This window comes from Vulpes vulpes, chromosome 1, assembly GCF_048418805.1.
Source record: "Vulpes vulpes isolate BD-2025 chromosome 1, VulVul3, whole genome shotgun sequence".
NCBI lineage: Eukaryota > Metazoa > Chordata > Mammalia > Carnivora > Canidae > Vulpes > Vulpes vulpes.
Window position 1 is genome coordinate 64886099 of NC_132780.1, and position 23556 is coordinate 64909654.

Below are 23556 nucleotides of genomic sequence, written 5' to 3' on the forward strand. Positions count from 1 at the left end.
CCTCAAAGAGCAATTTTCCCTTTTTTTCAAAATTTGCTTTTGATCGTTTCAGACAATTCATCTTCTCAAATGAGAAAGAGAAGAGAGGAATGTTGAATGAGGTTAAGTAAACGGAGAATCTGTCACATAAAGCAAGTTTAAATCCCAGTAACAGCATCCATCCTTCCCAGGACAAACGGAAGCATTATTCTTTTGAAAACATTATTCTTTTAAACAGTGTGTAATGACATCCTCCCTAGAGACTTCCTCCACAAAAGAAGAAAAAATACTTCCCCTCAGAAGTCATCTTCTAGATGCCAAGTGTAAAGAGTGAAGTCAAAACTTGTGTTTTCTCTGTGTAAGAAGGTTCAGAATTAGAACTGCAAAAAGATGTTTCTAAGGGTTTCCTTATGCCCATTTTCTGTCACATACTGGTATTTCCACGAATATAAAGGACTAATTAAAAGAAAATATTGCCATTATTACTTTAGACCTACAAATCAGCGAGTGTGTCCTTACTAAACTTTGAGCCAAGTGTATTTTCTGGTTTCAAGGAAGTCTGCAAGACTCAAATATATGGAATATAAGTTAATTTACTCTTAAGTTCTCTATAAGTAGGTGACTTTCTTCTGCTGAAATATAAACCGTGGAACATGTTCCCAGCACTCTGTGCTCCTGTTACCACCTGAGAACTTGCTTGACAAGAACTATGAAGATTTTATGTCTTTAATTACTTAAATATCAGAAGTTGGCTTTTGTTTTAAATGTTTAAAATATGTCTAGACAACTAAAAGGTAAATAAGCAGAGAAATTACTTCTTTCAATTCAAACACTACTTAACAAATTTAATTAATGCGGGCCCAAATAAACAGTTATCTTCAAGGATTTCAAAGCTGTTGCAAACGTGTTTAATGTAATAGAACAAAGAAGAAAGACTCTATAGATAAATCATAATTACGATGTTTATTTAGCAAAATAAACTTAACATTTTCTATTAAAAAAACATAAGAATCATATCCAAATTTTAGCTTCCCAATCTTCTTTGGTATTGAAATCAATGTTTGGGATATAAAATATTTCATTTTCAAGTTGAGCCACTGGCTCAACTCTACAACAGTTTTCCATATGTGGAAAATAGAAAATTAAGTTACCTGTAATTGTCTTACTTATTGAACAACCAACTGATGCATTATGTGTCTGCAGAGACCAACATCAAGGAAATATCCACTCACTGATATGTTTTTCTACTGAAAATATATTTAAAAATTTTAATGATTGTCTGGCATTATTTTATTGTGCTGTCCGAATAGTAATCCAATATGGAGATCCTGTTTTCATTTAACTAATGAACTACTTGTCAAGAAAGTTAACACCACCATACCAGGACTTAATAATACTTATTTTTCACCATGACTACACCATTTAAATTTTTTCTGAATTTCTCAGCACTGTGTGCTTCAGTCTTTTCCATAAAATAGTATCTGGAAATTGCTAATAGCATTATATTAATATCAATAAAACCCAAATCTATCTAAATCTTTTCCTTAAAACCAGACTTGTTGTTTCTTCTGAAGAGTAGTATTATGTGGACTACTAAATTAGCCATGCCAAATACTTCCAGAAACACCATGGGACAACCAAGCTACTCTTATTCCTCTGATAAATCTTTGCCTTTCCAATTCTGATTTCTCCATATCCCTGGCTTCTTGTGTGAAAATATCTTCCCCTTAATTTGTTAAAAGGAATCTGAGATTAAAAAGTCCAGTAACAAACTAGGGCTTTTTTTTTTTTTTTTTTTGCATAGACTCTTGTGACCACAAAATAACCAAACAATGTATAGCTTTAGTGCTAACACTGTGATTGGGAACAAGAAGAATACAAATACAATAAAATACAGCTATCTATTAGAAGGACTGCATAAAGACATCTTTGGCCATGCAGGCTCTGGGCCCTCTGGAAATAAGTCAGTTGCATTGCCAACATGACAAAGAAAATAGCAATGTTCAGGATCAGGAACAGTCTGGTGTAGGAAGATGACAGCGACGGGGCTCTGCTGCGCGTTGTTGTCATCATCCGGGCCTGTCCAAACCGGCCTTTCAGGGCACCACCGTTTTTGTGTTTCTCATATGTCACATCTGCAAAGTCTAAAAGGTCTTTCATTTCTTCATCTTCATCTATGGGCAGTTCTTTCTGTGCCAAGATCTGAGCTTTCTGTCGAATCTTTTTTTCATTGACTTCAATCTGTGCAAAAATATCAGGGACGGCGTCCACAAATTTATAACGTTTGCCTACCCTTCGGTTTTTCTTTGACTTGCTTTGCTGCTGCTGCTGCTGCTGCGATATGGCAAAAATCCTATCAATGGCCTCCTCCGTCTGCCTCTTGTCTGAAAACCTCAGCAGGCGCTCGGCAGTCTTCCTAAAGCTAGCTGTGTTGCGGACCCGGGACAGGATCTGCTTCTCCAGCAGCTGGAACACGGGCTTAAAACGCTGCAGGTTCTGTTCCACCACAGTGGCATAGTCCTTCACCTCTGGGATGGTGGTGCTCTTGATGGCTGAGCTCCGGTCGAACAGAATTTTCTGACGATCTGCAATGACCTGTGCAAAGGCGGATTGTCCCGCGGTCTCTCCGCTCCAAAGGTAAGTGGCGTAGGCATGCTGGCTGGTGGCTATGAACACGTCCAGCTGCTGGGTGTCTCCGTGGACGCTGAAGCTCTGAACGTCTACCGATGGCCCTATGAAGAGGTAAGCTGTCCTGGTGATGGGACTCCGGAGGCGCACGGTGACATTCACATAGTTTGTCCCATTGTAGGGATAGCCCCGAGGGTACGTCACTGAAGCCAAGGTTGCTTTCTCACTGTAGCCAGTATCGTCCATCCAGTACATTTTGTAGAGACCGTCCCGCTGCCTGATGAAAGCCCCGTGGACCCCATCTACCGCTGTCTCCTCGAAAGGGACATCCACATTGTGGAAGAAGCTTGCCGCCGTCTCCAGAGGGCTCTTGTCTCCCAGGTGTATTTGGTCCACAAGGAGAAGCAGCTGTGGATGCAGGAGGAACAGATTCCTCTGAACATTCTTCAGATTCAGCTGTGGGTTATAAGCTCCCACGCCTTCTCCTCGGATGAAAACCACTCCGTTTTTCTCCATTGCTGCAACCACCCTCCCCTGACAGCTGGCTGCCAGGTCATGCTTGTATTTAGACCATTTTGAAGAGCAGTCTTCCGTGACCTGACCCTCCCAAGGAGAAAAGCAGCTCTTTGACACAGCTGGGGAAAACATCAAAACGTTGTTGAAGAAGGTGTACTTTGGCCCATAGAGAGCCTCAGTAATGAAAGGCACACCATTGGGAGCAAAAGTAAATGAGTTTTGATCAGGATGTTCATGCCCTGCATTAAAATTTCTCCATCCTTTGATCCAATCTTTGTATTTGTTTCTGTGGACAATGTCATATATTGCACGGCCCCCAAGTTTTCCCGACTTGAAGGAAAGAAAAGATCTGTTGATTTCCGCGGGCAGGGCACTTCCGTAAGTCACAACACCCCAGTCTTCAAAATAATGCAATGTAGGGGTCCCAAAATCCGGAGGCGGAACAGATTTCAAGCTGGCATCGTACCTGAAAGGATTAGTTTTTCAAAATTAAATGGTTTTCTGGTGGAAGTTAAAATAGCCCGTCAGTACTGTGATGCCACTTTGCACTGTGGCTGGAGGAAACACCACAAATGATACCCAGAGTGCTGGCAGTGGCTTCTGGAGGAGGGACAAGTCTGGAAAACCCATGGATGAGCACGCATGGGGGAACACCCTTCGTGAGGGGGAGAGGAGTCTATCTTCATTACCTGTGATCCTTGGGTTTGAGCCTGAATGACTGTTGCCTCTCATCACCACATGGACCTTCTTCACTTAATGATTTCAGAGCTGCCATCCGAAGGACCGGGGCTCACAGAATTACACTTCTAAACTTCTAGTCTAGGGGCTCCTATTCTTGAGAACCTCATGTTAGGATCTAGACTCTAACAAGCCTAGACTTGTAAGGAAGTATTGTTCTGTGACAACTGACACTGAAAGCTTGGTAGAGTACTTTTCGCCCTCTAAAAAATTAATTTTAATAGAATTAAACTTCATATATTAGAAAAAATTTACTGCTGATACCACATCTAAGAATATAAGTGGATAAAATTCAAGAAATTACTAATACTGGGAGATTATAAGTGTGGCTACTACTGCCTACCAACAACCACGAGCTTTGTTTTAATCTTCAGATGATATCATGGACTTTGGACAAAAAATGGCCTCTCATTTTTATTTATGACAAATTTTATTATTAAATTTATACAATAGTTAACATTAAACTTCCGCAGCTATTAAGAACACAGGTTTCTGAGTCAGAGAGGGGCCCCGAAACATGATTATTTGCTTTTGATGATTTGAGATAACGTTCAGACAGGTTTAGATGATTTCCTCCTCAAGGGAAGAAAGGCAGGCCTATACTATTAGCTCTTAGATCTCTCTAAAATGAATCAATCACCTATGGTTAGTATTACTGGTGTTTGATTTTGGCCGTTTTGTCTGTTGTTCTACAGTCTCAGGCCATCAGAAACTGTGTCTCTACTCAGGTCTAGTTAATAATGTTGGCTTAATTATTGTGATTTAACAAATCCAGACACAAGATGAATTGGCCATACTTCTCTGTGGTCAGTTTGCATATTCCTATGAATGGCAGATTTTGAACCAAGTTAGACTTAGCATTAATCTGACACCTAGAGTCAGGTTTATAGAACACTCCTGGTTGTTTATTTAGGGTAAGTGAAATCAGTATTAAATAATTACATCACACCCCTAACAGGAGTCATGAATTGTTATATGTTAATATATCTACTTCAACTGTAATAGTTTTTAAAAATGCTGGTTAAATTATAACCAGTTATAACTTTATTAGTATTTTTGTTCTTCTTAATTGTTTAAACTAAAAAAAAATTATGATGAGAAGCAAATCAAACCACAGAAGCTTATTTTGGAATTGAATACACATTTCAATAGCTTGAAAAGACATCAAGGATTAATGAGTAACCAGTTCCCTGTAATTTTTATTTTAATTTATTGGATGCCAACAATGTATTTGGCAGTACTTTAAAAAGGAGACTGGCTTCTCTTTCTGGGCTTAAAAGATTAAGGCAGAAAAAATTACATGGTTCTTTTATTATCAAAGTGAAACTGTCAAATACTGTCAAACAATTTTACACAGTTTTGAAAATTCAGTAACAGTTTTGTTATTAGAAGATTATAATGCTCCATTTACTAAAACAAAACATTATCCTACCTTTATTTATTTATTTCTTTGGTGTGATTGTCGGAATAACCCAGTCTAAATTTTGTGCTTTTTATCTTTATATGATTTCAAAAATTATGTAAGTAAAAACATGCACATCTATGAAAGGAAATGTCTCGAGCAGAGTGTCAAACGCTGCGACAGGAATTAAAACTGCCAGTGCTGAGGTGGCATATGGAGAAGGGATTACAAAGTGTCTTAGTTTTTCTATTTTTAAATGCAGAAAACTAGCACACTGTACCTCTTGGGACAATTTCTTTTTAAAGATAGCTCAGCATGTCCTACCAGAGAAATTCTGTGTGAAGAGTACACCAGCGCTGCCCTTTGGATGGTGTCCCTGGACCTTCCGTCACACGGTTCCTCCTGATTTGGTCAGCCAGCCAGTTACCACTGCCGTTACGCATGACAAATTTATCCAGGAACACTAATTGGCTTTCTGGACCATAAAACCAGTTGTAATTTGAGTCTGCAATAGCCACAGTTCTTTGAAACCCTGGGGAAGGAAGTTTGACAGAATTAAGATAAATTTAAAACTGCACGCTCCCATAAAGATCTAAACAATGATTTTCAATCCTGCTTGCAAATTTGAATCAACTGTGTATCTTAGATTAAAAAAAAAACAACAACCCAAAAAGCATGATGTCCATGCTTCACCCCAGACTACTTAATGATACTCCCTCTGAAGGTCCTCCACAAATCTAGCGTGCAAGTTTGTATTTGCTGTGTGGCAACTTATCATTGGTAGTGGAAGTGCCATAATTCTTAATGCTTAGTATAGACCCCACCTTCCTCATTTTCCAATGTCCATGCTATGTGTCATTATAACTGCAGACACATATGCTCTCCTCTGGTGCATGGTGATCTCCTGAACCTGGAATGAGAATCAGCTTTCCTACCAACTCAACCGACCTTCCACACCAAGATAACGACATAAGGTGCTTCAATTTGGCATCCCAAAAAAGTGAAGTTATAAGGCTTAAAGAAGACACTGCAGTTTTATAGGAAGGAAACTTAATAATTCCCATAGAAGATCGTGCTAATATGTGCTGCTGGAAGTTAAAGACAGGAAATGCAAAGATCATACAGCAAAACAAAAGCAGGTTAAGACTGGATATGCAGGTGTTCTTGAAAAGGAATGGGACACAACTCTGGGCCAGACAGGAATAATCATTACTAGAATAGCCATTGGAGAGGGAAAAAAAGAGAGAAAGGTTGTTGAGAACAAGTTGACTTTTAACATACAATCCCTTCTAAAATTATACCATGATCATATTTACATAATTTACAGCTGATGTGTTTTGCTTCTATCAGTTTAGTAAATGCTATTCTGAGTGAGTTCTTATGGTGAAATGTAATTTTCTGAGTCTTCTATTTATCTGTGAATTCCCTGAAAGCAAGTATGTTTTATTTCTCTTTGAATCCCCTGCCTGGTACAGTGCCTGGAACATAGATATTCAATAAGGGTTTGCTGGATTAATTGGCACAAATACATGAATCTTCCTCTTAGAGGTGTTCATACTGTCTTTCCAGTTTAGGAGGCAGTCACAGACAGCTCACAGCAGTGATATGGCTGGCTGTCAGATCTCAGATCAAATTACAAAGCACTGAGACCTCTTCCAAGGTCCCTGGCTTTAGATGGCCTTTGTCTATCAAGATAAACTACAAAACAGGCCTCTCCTGCCTATCTAAGAATAAGCAATAAAACACTAGGGTTCTGAAAGTTAAGTCTCAACTAAACTTTAAAAATCTTATGATCCTTTTGCTCTGCGTTAATTTTTGGATATTTAATGCAATAATGGAGATTCTATTCAGTCCATATATATGAAACCAGAGCAAAAAGATTTAAAGACTGAATTCTTTACTGTAGATCTAGAATCACTACCTAAAAATTGCATTTCACTGGAGGAAAAAATCCCCATCCTTGTTTCCTTTTTTTTTTCTTTTCAAATTTTTATTTAAATCCTAGTTAACCTACAGTGCAATATTAGCTTCAGGAGTAGAATTCAATGATTCATCACTTACAATCAACACCCAGTGCTCATTACAAGCATCCTCCTTAATTCCCATTGCCCATCCAGCCCATCCCCCAACCACCTCCTCCGATCAACCCTTAGTTTGTTCTCTATGGTTAAGAGTCTCCTATGGCTTGTTTCCTCTCTCTTTTTTCTTTCCCCCCTCCTCCCATATGTTCATCTTTTGTTTCTTAAATTCCACCACATATGAGTGAAATATATGGTATTTGTCCTTCTCTAACTCATTTTAGTTAGTGCATAATACACTCTTGCTCCATCCATGTTGTTGCAAATGGCAAGATATCATTCTTTTTGATGGCTGAATATTTCATTATACACACACACACACACACACACACACACACACACACACCACCTCTCCTTTATCTGTTCATCAGTCAATGGACATTTGGGCTCTTTCTAGTTTGGCTATTATTGATACTGTTGCTATGAACATTAGGGTTCATGTGCCCCTTAGAATCTGTATCTTTGTATCCTTTAGGTAAATACCTAGTAGTGCAATTGCTGGGTCATAGAGTAGCTCTATTTTTAACTTTTTAAGGAAGCTCCATACTATTTTCCAGAGTGGCTGCACCAGTTTGTGTTCCCACCAATAGGGTAAGAGGATTCCCCTTTCTCCACATTCTTGCAAACACTTGTTTCTTGTGTTGCTAATTTTAGCCATTCTGACTGGTGTGAAGTGGATCTCTTTGTGGTTTTGATGTGTATTTCTCTGATGATGAGTGATGTTGAATATCTTTTCATGTGTCTGTTGGCCATCTGGATGTCTTCTTTGGAAAACTATTCATGTCTTTCCCCATTTATCAACTGGATTATCTGTTTTTTGGTGTTACAAAAATCCCCATCCTGATGAAAATATACCTACTAACCTTTTTCTGACATCTTAGTCCTCTTTAGAAACAAAGAGTTATAAGGCTGTCCTAGAAATGAAAGTGTTCTTAAATCATATATATCTTTTTTTAGAGCTAGTTCTCTTAGAAGGCTGAGCTACATGGCAACAAGGAATTAGAAGTTTTGTAACAATTCATTTTTCAATTTTTTCTATTTTATACTATTTATTTCAGTAAACTATTTAAAGAAAAGATTAAAGCTCCAACAAATATGTAGGTATAATTTTTCATTTTGAGTATCTGAACAGTTTGAAAATAAAAAAACTAAAAAACAAAAGAGGATCAATTTGGGATTGCATGTAAAGGAAAATTAACATGTAACCATAAATGTTTATAATTTGTTAAGATTCAAGAAAATGAGTTTGTATATGTACCCAAGTTTTACATCTACAAAAATAAAAGTGCTGTGGGAGCTACAAATTATATTTGATCCATCCATTATTCTCTGAGCTTTATAATACATAAATCACAAATCTTCATAATAACTTCCCAAATGCTCTGGTTATATGCAACTCTTGAATTCCTTGATTTTTTTTTATTAAAAAATCCCTTTTATTTCAATATCAAACTCCACATTTCTCTTCCTAGTCTAACCCAGTTTCATAATTAGAAAAAACTGTAATAGTTAATGATTCTTCACTATACCTGGTAGGATGGTTCTATACATAAATGCAAAGTGTTGTTTAAGCCATGGGTGGCCAAAGTGGTTGATGTCAAAGTGCCTCTGAACCAGAAACATATACTGGAAGAGTGATCTAGTGGTGTAGCTGCCATATGCAACTCCTTCGTAGAGGGAACCATCTGTCACCTCTCGGAGCAAGACCAGAGACTTCTCCATGATGGTCAGAACTTGTTTGGTCCATAAATAGGCTTCTTGAAGATACCCTGGAGAATGAAAACACATGGAAACAATGACTATGGCTGCAATGAAGCGTAGGGAAAATTATGGCCAAATAAAACCCTCTGAGTTATCTGACTACAGTGCAAATAGCATTTTGTAAAACTCTCACCTACCAACATTATAAATCACATTTGCTAATCCAGGTTTGTGTCGGGTCTGTGATATAAGTTAAAAAGTTCTTGAATACAAGTCAGTTATTAATTAAATGAAGATAAACCTTGAAATGAGTATTAGTTTCTTATCTATAATAAATTTGAAATCCCATCACATCCAAGATTACAAACTGCATATAACTTTAAGTTTACAAGAAAAGATCTGGGGGTACCGGGTGGCTCAGTCAGTTTAAATGACTCTCGGTTTCGGCTTAGGTCATGATCTCAAGGTGGTGGGCTTGAGCCCCACATGGGGCTCTGCGTTGAGTGCAGAGTCTGCTTGTCCCTCTCCTTCTGTCTCTCCCCCACTCTCTGTTTGCACATGCTCTTGCTCGCTCTCTCAGATAGGTAAATAAATAAATATCTTAAAAAAGATCTGTATATTGAGACTTCTATTCAGTTTTTCTAAAAACTACTACTTGAAAATATTTTTGAAGCTTATCATTTATATAAATTGTGCCATTATTTTATAGGATTTTTAACAAGCTGCAAATACTATACAAGTTAGGCAGATAGTCTTCAATTTGTTCCATCATTAGAAGACAATTTCTCATCCTGTATGTGCCTTTAGATTCCACAGGATCTCAAAAGGCAGCACAGCAGGTTGAGGCACCACTGGAGTGACAATCTAATAAAAAATCTAGTGAAAAATATCAACTGGAAAAAATAAACAAAAATTTTAAAAATAAAAATTAAAAAAAAAGAAAGAAAGAAACCAACTGGGAATGCCAAATCTGCCAAAAAAATGAGCTACAAAATTTTGTGCAAGCACTTCAACCTGTCACATTTTTCTACTTCTGCAACTAAAAATTAAAGGCCTTAAAATTTTTATGAAATACTTTTGACTCAAAACTGCTAGCTTTCTATAATTCTTGCAAGACTAGCATTTAGGTAATAATAAGAACTTGCATTTCTAAAACATTTGTAATTTACACAGCACTGAACACAACCTTACTTAATCCTTTTACTAATTCAATTAGGCTTTATTACTCCAGAATTACAGAAAGCTTGACTTGTTCAAGACCTCTGACACATGACCAAAAAATGAACATAACCTTTGATCTGAATCTAGGTCTTTAGATTTCAATTTTGTTTTGTGTGCTTATATTTAAAACATACAACTGGTAAGGATACAATTAAGCTCATTGCCTCCCGATGTGGATGGAGTCTTGTTGCTTTGCTCCCACAGACGTGTATGATCACCAGCGTTGAACACTACCATAGCCTACTGTGCTCGTGTGTTGGGTGTGAGGGCTTCCAGGGGCCCCGGGACCACCAGATCTCAGTGTGAATCCAAGGTCTGAGACTCTGTCAGACCTGGATCCCATCTCATGAGGGCAGCACTGATCTCAGGCTCAACTTGAAGAGGTGGCTGTGAATGTACCCTGACTCCTCCTATCCAGCTCTACACCTGACATGCCAGTCTTCTGAATAGCTTTTAGTTTCCATTTTGTAATCATTTGGGTTTAAAATTCTAGTCGTCTTCATCTTTTTCTTCTCTGTATCCTCCATGTCTAACCAGACTCCAAAGGAATGCTTATAATCAGGCCTGCTACTTACTGCTCCCTGGTATCACATTACCTGGTTTTCCCTGATTTTTTTTCCTTACAACCATCTTGTTCAGGAGATATGAGGCAATGTCTACCTTTGTAAACTTCAAATCTGTCAATATGAGGCACTGATATCGTTATTTTATTTCTATTTAAATTTTAGTTAACATACAGTGCAATACTGTTTTCAGGCGTTGACATTGTTATTGATGCTATGCCCTGTGCTTAACCACCAGCCATACACCCTGCTGGAATGTTCTTCATTATTTTCACTTATCCATATCCTATCTTTCAAAGTTCTATGAACCTTCTCAAACTCACCCAAAGAACACTGTTGTCCTGAATTCAAGCTCAATACACTCAATCAATATTTAACCATAGCTTCAAGACATCCCTTATCTCATTGCATATTCATTTAGACATTTCACATGTCTTCCTTCCAACTGATTTGTAAGCTGCTTCTGTGTGATCCTGTGGTCCCTGTGCACCAAGCCTTAGATAGAGTTAGGACATCAGAGAGAACATTCTAATTCTCCCACTTTTGAGATTGTATGTGAGTCCAATGGGAAGTGTCAGTACACTAAGCTCCCCGAGCATCTATGAGGCTGGTCTGGGGAACATGGGATTGTTGAAACAGCCTGTGTGGTAGCTCCTAACGGTAGTGAGTATGCCTAGAAAGGCAGGATTATAAGCCTGATTATTAACTGGGATGGGCAGGGCCAGAGATTTCACTTCTTCCTCTGTCCAATCATCTTATAAATATGTACATTGCCTATGTGGCGATTCTGTAACACTGTATCCCTGAGCCACCCCACAACTGTAATAGAAAATAATTGCACATGGAAACCCCTGCCAGAGGAGAATTATACATTTTGACCTAATCTGAACCAGTGTTTTCGATGCCTGCATGTTATCTGGAGTAATCTTACCTACCATAAAGAATGAAGAAATAAGCTCTATTCCAGCTACTAAATAACTAAAAGTTTATATGAAGAAATAATACTATACTAGGCTAAAACCCAAGACCCCAGGCTGAGAGCTAGCTTATCCTGGGTTCCTTCCACCATTTCATGATGATGTCTTTTCACAGGCCTTGGGATTTATTTATAAATAGTTGAAGATGTGTATTTTGATATTTTATTAATTTTTTTTTGCATTTTGATCTTTTAAATCTTGTTTGTTTCTGTGCGATTAGAGGGCTATAGAAGCTAGGATGAAACTTGGCCCTCATAAAGCTTTCCTTAAATTACTACAAAATATAGTGGAAAGAGAGTGAACTTTGAATTTGGCCAGAACTGGTCCAAATCCCAGCTACCTTATATGGCTGATGGGACAATTAAATAGGAACAAGGATGAACACATGTCATATGTTTGATTCATATTAGTTTCTTTTCCTTTAAGACTAATTAAAAATTATGGCTGGTTGATAAGACAAGGGAGAAAGCCAGACTTGAGGAAATCTGATGCTGGATAATCTACAAAATGCATAGTAATTCTTGTGGGTAAGTAGTCAAGAGTTCTGTTAGACTTGCGGGCTCCAAGTATATACTTAATATCCTAATAATTCACGGTGATCTTAGGGCTGCTTTTCTTAAATATAGTCTAATTAAATCATACATAGACTTTTATAGGTGTTTTAATTAATTCAGAATTACAAGAACAGAGAAAATGTAATATCAGCAATTATGTAATACATTAAAGCAAAGTAGCTATGTGACCCACAAAAGTCACCTCCAGATTTGACCTAAATGATCTAGACTGGTTGTTTTAAGTCCTTAGAGAAAAAATTGGTGTTGTAATGATGCACATCTGTATGCAAAGAACATTCATTTGAAATAATAAACCACCTATTTAGCTTTTAAAAACTACGTTTATCCAGGAAGGCTGTCTTCACAGTCAAAATTCTCTGGGGAAATGAATATTCACCACTGACTGCATGCTGTAGGGATATGGCCTGGCACGATCCAAAGCCTTACTTAAATAACCTGCAGGCTGATGTAACTAGCAGAAATGAAGAAGAGATGTCTCTCAACTGTCTAAGAGAAGCCCTGGATATTACTTCATCTCGTGAGTTCAGTTAGGATCCAAGTATGAACATGTATGAAGAAGGCTAGGTATAAAAATGCTTTGCTCATAAGACAACGGTGACAGATGTTGGCTTGGGCATTCCCTCAGCTGTATTCACACGCACCTTGATTCATCAAAACAAGGCTTCCTGTGAGCAAGGCCATGCAGTTGGTGGGCTGATGATTGTGAAGGTACTGAAATCCCCATCCTCTCCTGTATGAAGTTTCATACATATATCCGGAGACGTTGGCAATCACTTCAAGAAACTTTTCCTGTTGTGTCTTGCTCAAGTAGTTGTACAAGAAGTCATAGGCAGTGGCAAAACCAACCAGAGAGTGAGCAAGCGGGACTTCATCCCAAGGAGCATCTTTCACCAGCCTGCCAAGGAAAATCAACCACATGAATGAGTGCAACAGTCCCACAGCATTTATCACACTTTCGAGGGTCTGTTTCTTAGGAGGAAAGGGCACAATGGAAGATACAATCTAAGAGGTTTAATGCCTCATAATTAGCTTCCTTCCACATTAGACACAGCATAAAGTCTGTTTCATGTGAAAATTTTAGAGCGAATGCTTTCCTCTGTCAGCTTTCTGGCCACATCAAGATGTTGAGAATTTTTACTTTTGACTTTTTATTTTTGATGAGAGGTAGAAGAATATATTAAAATGGATCGAAGGCACATAACATGTAGTAGCAGGGCAAAATCTCAGAAGCATCTATTTAACTACTACTCACACTACCCTCTTTACAAATAAGAGGTTCTCAGTTCTGTTTTATGGCCGCCTTGGCAAACCAGTGGAAGCATGTATCCCACCCATCCTATTTCCCACAGGCTGGACCAGGTGAAGGTATTCTGGCTTATAGTTTATGACTTCTCAATCTGGACAGACCCACTTGGTCAAGGCCACGAGGAGAGTGAGAGTGAGGAGAGTGGCTAAAAATCTGGTGTTAGTGAAATAAACTGATTCTAACTCAGATCTTTACATCTCGTTCCTTCTTGTAAGATGAACTGCACTGCCTTTAAGTTCCTTTGAGTATCTTTCAGAGAAGTGTAAAAACTGACCTGTGAAGTATGAAACCATTATTTTCTAGGAAGCCAAATTTCTGCTTGGCTGGCTACATTATTCTGCGATGTTTTATTTAACAGTGCATGACCTACGTTACACAGGAAGCTTCGAAGGGATCTTTCACAATCACAATTCCGTGGAACTATCCAGAAAGCCCTCCCCATGTGCTCAAGATGTATTTGCATAATCTCTGGGACAGAGACATGAGTGAAGAGTGTGCTGTACAGGTGGGCGGTGGAAGAATACTCTTGATTGGGGATTAAACGAAAGCTTAATATTTCTATGCCATGAACCACTTGACCTCTGGGCAATCTGGTGAAGCCTCGGCCTCTTTCTCAGTGTTTGAAAATTCGTAAGATAGAATACAAAGGGATATAAGGAAATCTGTTACTTTGACATGTATCTATCAATACAGATTTTTGGAAAAAATTGTGATCTCTGTGCTTTATTATGGTACTAAAAAATAAGATTTAATAGCAGAGACAGTAACTACTATAATTTATAAGTAGTGATAAACATAAACAATAGTATCTACAATAATTATAATGTGATACAAAAATATCAAGTGATACTTACCTATGTCAAAGTTGTAAGTTCTCCCAATATTACTATAGGGGTATCTATGTTCAAGATTTGGAAGAACTGCTAAATTTCAGTTAGAGTCAATGAAAATGAAGATGCAGTATTTCTCCCATACAAACCCCATCGATTCCAGGACAAGAACACTTAATATTCTGAGAGACCATCTCCTCTAGACTATATTCTTCTTTTAGGAGTTTATATGATGCCTTCTGTGGTCTGTGGTCACGTTGCAGAATTTCTTTTTTTAAAATTTTATTTATTTATTCATGAGAGACAGAGAGAGAGAGAGAGAGGCAGAGACATAGGCAGAAGGAGAAGCAGGCTCCATGCAGGGAGCCCGATGTGGGACTCGATTCCCGGTCTCCAGGATCACGCCCTGGACTGAAGGTAGCGCTAAACCGCTGAGCCACCAGGGCTGCCCACGCTGCAGAATTTCAACATCACTCCCCAACTGATGGTATCTCATTTCCCTTTCTCACTTTTTTGCCTTAGTGTTGTGTGTGTATATGTTTATGTATCCTCTACCAGATTTTAAGTTCTACAAGTCTAAGGTTTTATTTTTTCCTCTATTTTATTCACTACTGGATCCCTAATCCTATAATAGTGTCTGACACAAAGAAGATGCTCAGCAAACCGTTTTGGAAAGAGGAAAAATGACGGAACAGGCCTATAAATCTAGGCCACACTATTAACAGTGAGTAAGTAATCATCACAAAATCAGAAATCTGGAGCAATCTCTTGGTACTTAATCATTATTTCAGTGTTTGGTTAGCTGTGGTGCTATGGCCTGGTGCTATGGCCTAGTTATGCAACCCATAACTAGGGTTGATGACTTTTTTAACCATCTGGATACAGACAAAGCCACCTTGCCCGTCAGCTTGCTAGTGTGTACTGGTTATAAACAGACTATGAAGAATGTGAATTAATTCCCCACTTTTAGGGAAAAAAACAACATCTCTTGCAAGCTCAGTGCCAGGGAGTTAGGAACACAGTCTTCAGTGACTCCTGGTGGTTGGTGAGCGAGGCAGAGAATCTGAGTCATTTGTTTCCCAGCCCGTGTCTTGGAGCCATGTCATGATGCATCTATACATGACAGCATGTCCACCTATTATGGGAGAGTTGACATCAATGAACCACTACTGTCTGCCCAACCCTGGCATATTTGATTAACCAGTGAACTTATTTCTCTTTTTACCAGTGAACTTATTTGTATAGATCAAAGAACATTTATTGTAATTTTCATCCTTCGGGAAGTATTATTATGCAATCTCTGTGAAAATCTCCAAGCTCTCCCATTACACTTGTTTATTCCAGGCAGTTTTCAACTCAACAAATGCTAGGACACCAATAAAAAAAAAAGTTTATACAATCAAGCTCATCACTGTATCTTTTTTTTTTAAATCACTATATCATTATGATATCTGACCTGTAATAGTTACATTCCTAAAAGGATTTAGATAACAATCTAAGTTGTATTTAGATAACAATCTAAACATCTTTTTTTTTTGAAACAATCTAAACATCTAATATCTAATTGTTATTTAGATAACAATTTAGATTGTAATTTAAATCCTTTACCAATACAATCTGACCCAGCCTAGATACCAAGAGCGATGATGAGAGAGAGCATTATTTGACTGTCATAGAAACCAAAGGAAATTTGCTTCTAGCTCATGGATGGCAGCAAAGAAACTACCGGATTCAATGTGATCCTGACTACTGGTTAATAAATCTACTACTGGAAAAGTTGGTTGAGTGGTGAATCATTTAAAGAAAAAAGTATAGATATTAATTTATGAATTTTATTTCAGCTTAAAATATCTATGTGTATACACATTCACCAATCTTTTGAAGGTGAGCTAAAAGCCTTTTCTTTAAACGTGGGTCTACAGATTAGTTCATTGCGGTTCTTTCTGCAAAGCACACACACAAACACATCATCACAATTTCAAGCCTTAGTTTCTCTATGATATAGGAATTAAAAATACCTGTGAAGGAATGTGGAATCCTTCCAGATTTTTAAGTTTTTTTTCCCTAAACTTTAACAAATCTCATCCACACTAAATTATGATAGTAATCTTTTACGGTAAGTAATTTCAAAGCATTTAAATTAGTTTTAGAAACATACATTCTTTTCCGTTTTTTTTTTTAAAGATTTTATTTTTTTTATTAATGAGAGACCCAGAGAGTGAGAGGGGGCAGAGAGAGAAGCAGGCTCCATGCAGAGAGCCTGACGTGGGACTCGATCCCAGGACCCTGGGGATCACACCCAGGGCCGAAGGCAGGGGCTCAGCCGCTGAGCCACCCAGGCGTCCCCATTCTTTTTCTTTTTGAACTCACACTTATTCTATTTATATAATATTAAAATTGTATAACAAGTATTGTTGAAATTGGCATAAACTTATTTGAGAACAAATACCACTGACATTTGCAAACTATCTTATTCTACCAGTGGGAACAGAGATGAATGGACATAGCAGAGGGCAGACAACTGGCCTTGACACTCAGCCTTCTATGAGAGTAGTTGCTGCCAAGGTTACACAAGTCAGTTTAGAGGAGGGTTAGGAAAATTTTTACTGTAGTCTTCTTTTTATAACCTATACCTTCTCCCCATAAGAGCCATTCTTAAAGTAAGGTCTATGGACCCCTGGGGTCTCCAAGACCCTTTGAAGGAATCCTCAAGTAAAAATTATTTTCCTAATAATATAAAGATATTATATGTTGACAATTGCACTGATGATGCCAAAGCACTAATAGGTTAAAAATGCTGGCAGCTTAAATGAGAATCCAAGCAGGGGCGCTGAACTTCAGGTGATTCTGCATGCTGCCATGTACCCTAAGTTACAAAAGTAAAAACTAAAAAGCCAGTTTCATTTTAGGATGTCCTTGAAAAAGTGGCAAAATGAGAATTTTATAAAATCTCAACCCTCTGAGTAGATCTCTCTTCTGTATTCTGTGTTATGAAATGGGAAGTATGTATAAAAAGTGCAGTGAATACCAAAGGGCAGGGACTGTCACAGTGAAAGGAAATTGTGCATTAAGAGCTGAGCTTGTTCTTTTTTTTGTCATGAAACATCATTTTTACATGAGAGAATGATGAACTGACAAATTCTAGTTATTTAGACTTAGGTATTTTTAAGCGGAAGTTTTCTTGAAAATGAACAAGGAAGCCTGCCAGTTCAAACAAAATTGAAAGCCTTTGCTGCCCAGGACAAAATTTGAGCTTTTCCAAGAGAAAATAAAAATTTTAGAAAGCTTGTATTTGCTGTCATGCACTTAAAGAGTTTACCAATATTCACAAACTTTTCTGATGAGGTCAGTGATAACAGATGTGATTTATTTTTATATTGTATCACTAAATATGTCAATACTTGGAGGACTATAAGAACTCAGCAAACATTCAGAATAAAAAGGCATGATATTACAAAACTATACACAGATAAAAGATAAGTACAAAATATACCAGTGGATTTTCCTACCAATTAGAAGAGAACATGGTTTCAGATTCGATACTGAAACTTTTATGATCCAGAGTCAATATAAAATTAGCTTGTATGAAACTACCATTTGTCAAGTTCTAACCTAGTATCAGAGTATCCACAATTATCTGAAAAATTCTTAAAATACTCCGTTCTTTTCAATCACATATTGACGTGAAGCAGCTGTATGCTTCATAGAAATCAACCAAAATACCAACTGCAACACACCGAATACAGCAAAAAGGCAAGATTTGCAAACATGTTAAACAATAACCTGCTTTCACACTATTTTGTTTTAAAAAATACAGTTATTTCTTCCTAAAAATATGTTATTTAATGTTAATAGGAAATAGACTTTTCACCCTAAAGGAAAAAAAAAGAGATAGACTTTTCCAATGAATGCATACATATTTGAAATATTTCTCAGCTTTTTAAATATAATAAATACTGATATTTAAATATCAATATAGTCCAGACAAACAAAAAGCCCTTTAATGTCTTCATTAACTTTTAAGAATGTAACAGAATTCTGGCTCCAAAAAGTTTAAAAATTGCTGCCTAGAATATTTTCAAAGATGAGTTCAAGTGATTTTATGTGACACAGAATCATGTGAACACAAAAATGAACTCTTAATTGCCTAGGCAGGGGGGTATGGCATGGATGGGGAAGGGCATAGAGCTTATCAAGATGTGCTGCTTCCAAGAATCAAGCTGATTGTCAAAGGAAGAAAAAAGGCATAAAAGTCTTTCCAAAATGTAATAGCTTCATTGATTCAAATTTTTATAACAGTTTTATACAAACAGAATGTCTCCATTATAATAAGTGCTTTTTGAACTATCTATTATGTATAGAGTTATAACAGGAAATCTAAGCCTATATTATTTAAAAGTGGGCAGGTTAGTTGATTAAAAAAACTAACAAAAAGAAGTCTAATAATAATGTTGGCATCTATTTTTATTTATATACATTTAAGAATGATCAAATGATTATATTTAGATTTTTTCATATAGTTTTAATAGATATGTATTCTTTAGAAAATAACCATCTGTGAAAAGATTAATGTTAGTATTACAAGATTCACAGAATACTCTTTACATAATCTTGTTTAACTTTTTATGTATTTATTTCATTTACACAAATTCTGTTAAAGTAAATATGTGGAATAACAGTAAACTGGCATTTAAAATCTAAGAGGGGCCAAGAAATCACTGATATTTATTTAAATGAATCAACAGTATTTACAAAAAGTAAATACTAGGGATCCCTGGGTGGCGCAGCGGTTTGGTGCCTGCCTTTGGCCCAGGGCGCGATCCTGGAGATCCGGGATCGAATCCCACATCGGGCTCCCGGTGCATGGAGCCTGCTTCTCCCTCTGCCTATGTCTCTGCCTCTCTCTCTCTCTCTCTCTCTATGACTATCATAAATAAATAAAAAAATTAAAAAAAAAAACAAAAAAAACCAAAAACAACCAAAAAGTAAATACTACAACCACAGGGTAACTTATAATGCCCTTTGTAATGTTATTATGACTATTAGTCTTGCTGCCTAGCACTTTTTACAGCCTAACAGTTCTATGTCAGGCTTTTCTGTATGTAACTATATTGTGAAGATCATGATTTGATCCCTGGTATAGGCAAATTTATGTATTTTTATGTTTAAATGAAGCTCTACTATGTAACCTTTATAAAAAGCAGAACTCCAAACAATCCTTTCACTCATTTTGAGATAACATACAGTTTTAGAAGCCCATAAAATATTTACTTAGTAAATTCATAAAGTAGAAGATTCATGTTTAAAAAATCTGGCTTATTTTAGACAATATATATTTATATCAATATAAATTTAAGAGAAAATGAAGGAAGGCTGGAGCAGTAGCAACTTCACTTTTGCCAGCTTCACTGCAGCTGTGTCTACTGTAAATAAGCCACATTTTTGCCTACTGTGCACTTGGTCACACCACCCAAGTATGCCAAATTAAGGTCTTGTTCTATCTTAAAATGTAAATTAGTCTATTCATTCTAAAAGTGTCCTGAAGACAGTAATCTGATAGAAAGTCATTCAATTTTCACCCAAATGTCTTTGTGTGTTTGGAAACAACTTCCAGTAAGTTAGGAGAATCCAGTATTACTACTGTTTTTAAAAAACATGACTAATGGCAGTTGTGATTCATCTTTTTTTCCTCTGTAAGTTAAATGGGAAAACTAACCATAACATTAAATGTCAATAAGAAGTTAAATTCTGTAAGTTATTCCCGTAAAACTTAGCCAAAGGAAGTGGATTTCTAAGCTGTGTGGCCTTGCCTGTGAAGCATACTAGGGCCTTGACAGTGATTTGCCAAGAAGAGCAGGGTAAGCCTGGAATTTACAGAGCCTTGATGCAGAGACCTCTGAGTGGGTGGTCAGGTATCCAAGGGGCATATTCAGCTAAAATCTGGCCTGGCTTGGTGTCCATATTCCTGTTTGATCAGGTGGCTAAGGGTGGCATTTGCACCATCAAGCAAAATTCACTATTTATAGTTAAGAGGAAAGAGAGAAGTTGTACTTCATATTATATAGTAAGCACATAGTATGTGCCAAGCTCTTCATATACTTTATTTCACCTAATCTTCAAGACTTATATTGGGTCATTACATGCCCATTTTATAAATTGTAAAACTGGTATTTAGGTAGGAAAATTCCATGTTTAAGATCACAAAGTTAAATGGTGGAGCCTAGGATGGAATCCAAGACTATGTGAATCTAGACTTGTTTTATACTTCTACCTGGTGAGGGAAAGCACAGTGCTTTCAAAGAAAGTCACCATGTTTGCAATAGGAACTCAGCCAGAAGAAAGTGCTAAAGTTAGCAGACCTACCAAGAGCCAGGCCAAAGGGCACTTACAAGGAAATACAATCCAGGGTTTGAGCCCCGCCATGTCCATGACACCAAGGGAGATATAAGGCAAGAAATGTGAGAAAAAGGGCAGAGATTAGAAGAACAGATAACCATGACTCCATGTTCCTGTGGTTGCTCATGACCCACTCAAGGAACATAAGATACCAATCATACAGAATGCCTGGAACAACTCTTCCTCTCTCCACAGACATCTGCTTAGTGTGGGGCTCATAGATTACTACTCTAGGTACAGCTGGTACAAGGGCTAGTGGGCCTGAACTTGCACACTGAGAGCCATTAGCTCCTTAGTAGGCTGGACAGGACTACAATGGACAGAAATGGACAATGAGCTTCCCTTTTTCAATATCTAGTTTATTCCCTACCCGATAAAAGTAGTGCTGGAAGGATAACAGTATGATAGCTTGGAAATTGACTGTATATTAAGAAATTGGGTCACTTGGGCAGTGCAGTCAGTTGAGTGTCTGTCTTTTGGTTTTGGCTCAGATTGTGATCTCAGGGCTGTGAGACTGAGCCTGTGTCAAGCTCTGCGCTCAGAGTCTGCTTAAGACTCTTCCTCCCCCTGTCCTTCTATCTCCTATGCTCTGCTTGTTCTCTCTCCAAAATAAATAAATCTTAAAAAAAAAAAGTCTTCAGGAAAAATAACTTAGCCCTAAGATATAAAAACACTTTCTCTCACTATCCATATTTCTATATTCATTAAATTACCAGATTCAATATAGCAGTACCCTACCATTTAATTTCCTTTTAAAGCTTAGAATTCAATACCCCAAGTATTAAATTATAAAATACAAAAATTTAGGTCAGGTTGGCTCCACTCAAGTAGAACACTGAGGAATCAGTTATATAAAAGCAGAAACTAAAGAGAATATCCATATTGCTTTTAAAAAGTATGATAAATAATGTGTAGAGAAAGTGAATTTGAATGTCAAAACATACCAAGCTAATGAGAATAAAATGTAGAGTAATGTTGTTAAATGGGAAAAGGCACTGCTATGTCATTATTCCAATGTTTAATTCACTGACACAAAGTCTTAAGCAAATATCCAAGTATGCCATCCAAGCATAATATAGTTAAATAGAATCAAACAGCATTTATAATTGTAATCCCTTTTAGCTGACCAGTGGGCTAGTGTCCAGCCTGGGCTAGTGTCCAGCCTGGAAAGATAAGAGGGAGAAACATGATAGGCAAGAGGATTCAAATATGATAACAAGACTTCTATGTCATTGGAATGGCAGAGTTCAAAGGGCTAGGGTTAGTCCTTACCTATCAAATTCTAATGAAAAATTATCAAAGAACTCATAATGGAGAAATTCTGAAGCCTACAAAGAATAGGAGAGAATAACACAGATTTATCTATATTGTTCACAAAGCTTAATAAAATGATTTTTGCCCATTTAAAAAACTCTCTTGGTATTTTATAAGTTTAACATACTTTACATTTATATGTGTACAATATAAAACATGTTTCAAAGAGTTTAGGGTTCAGTAGGACACCTTATTGCTGTCATTGCTTTAGTCAATGATTATACAAACATCCAGTGACCATGTAAGAAACAATGCCTGGAAAGAAGGAAAAGAAGAAGAAGAAAAAAGAAGAAGAAAGAGAGAAAGAAGAAGAAAGAAGAAAGAAGAAAGAAGAAAGAAGAAGAAGAAGAAGAAGAAGAAGAAGAAGAAGAAAAAACAATGCCTGAAAATAGTCAATGTGATGGTAATAAAAAAATTAAGCATGTGAGAATAGCCAGGGGAGTCAATTAAAAAAAGAATAATGATGGAGGGTAATTAACTCTGCCAGAGAAGAAAACATGGTGTAAAATGTCACCAATCAAAACAGAGTGTCATGACATATGAATAGACAGACACATTAATGAAACAAAACAAAAAAGGTGCAAAATATATGGAAATTTGGTACGTGATAAAGGAAGCATCAAAAATAAATAGGGAGGACGCCTGGGTGGCTCAGCCGTTGAGCATCTGCCCCTGGCTCAGGGCATGATCCGCAGTCTCAGGATCTAGTCCCACATCAGGCTCCTCTGCCTTTCTCTCTCTGTGTCTTTCATGAATAAATAAATAAAAACTTTAAATAAATAAATAAATAGGGAAAATAAGTAACTTTAAAAAAGTTATACTGGGAACAACTGGACAATTATTTGAAAAAAGATAAAGTTAAATCCAAACTTCACAGAATATAACAAAATAAACTCTAGATAAATTAGGCATCTAAATGTAAAATATGAAATCATACTACTATTAAAAAAAACACAGATGACTTCCCTTGTGATCTGGCCAGCTATGATTCAAAAGCAAAAAGCAATAGAAAAATAAAGTGACCAGGGATGCCTCAATGGCTCCATGGTTGAGCATCTGCCTTTGGTTCAAGTCGTGATCCTAGGGCCTTGGGATTGAGTCTTATATCAGGCTCCTTACAGAGAGCCTGCTTTCTTCTTCTGCCTATGTCTCTGTCTCTCTGTGTCTGTCATGAATAAATAAATAAAATCTTTTTAAAAATTAAAAAAAAGAAAAACAAAGTGATCATTTGGACATGTAAAACTTTAAAAACAACTTTTGCATAGGAGGAAAAAAACCACCACAAGCAAAATCAAATACAAATAACAATTGGTAAAAAGTATTTGCATCATA

The 23556-nt window shown here is 37.0% G+C and overlaps 1 protein-coding gene across 3 annotated transcripts in view; it reads right to left on the reverse strand.

Moving 5' to 3' along the window:
* Window positions 1-923: 923 nt before the first annotated feature.
* DSE (dermatan sulfate epimerase) overlaps window positions 924-23556 on the reverse strand; it is an 80727-nt gene continuing 58094 nt past the window's right edge. For all 3 annotated transcript variants that reach the window (XM_026002439.2, XM_026002437.2, XM_072765713.1), the window contains exons 3-6: window positions 13020-13273; window positions 8871-9110; window positions 5588-5795; window positions 924-3589 (exon numbers count right to left, since the gene is read on the reverse strand). In XM_026002439.2, the coding sequence (XP_025858224.1) occupies window positions 1828-3589; window positions 5588-5795; window positions 8871-9110; window positions 13020-13128 (2319 nt within the window). In that variant the 5' untranslated portion in view covers window positions 13129-13273 and the 3' untranslated portion in view covers window positions 924-1827. The remainder of the gene's footprint in view (window positions 3590-5587; window positions 5796-8870; window positions 9111-13019; window positions 13274-23556) is intronic.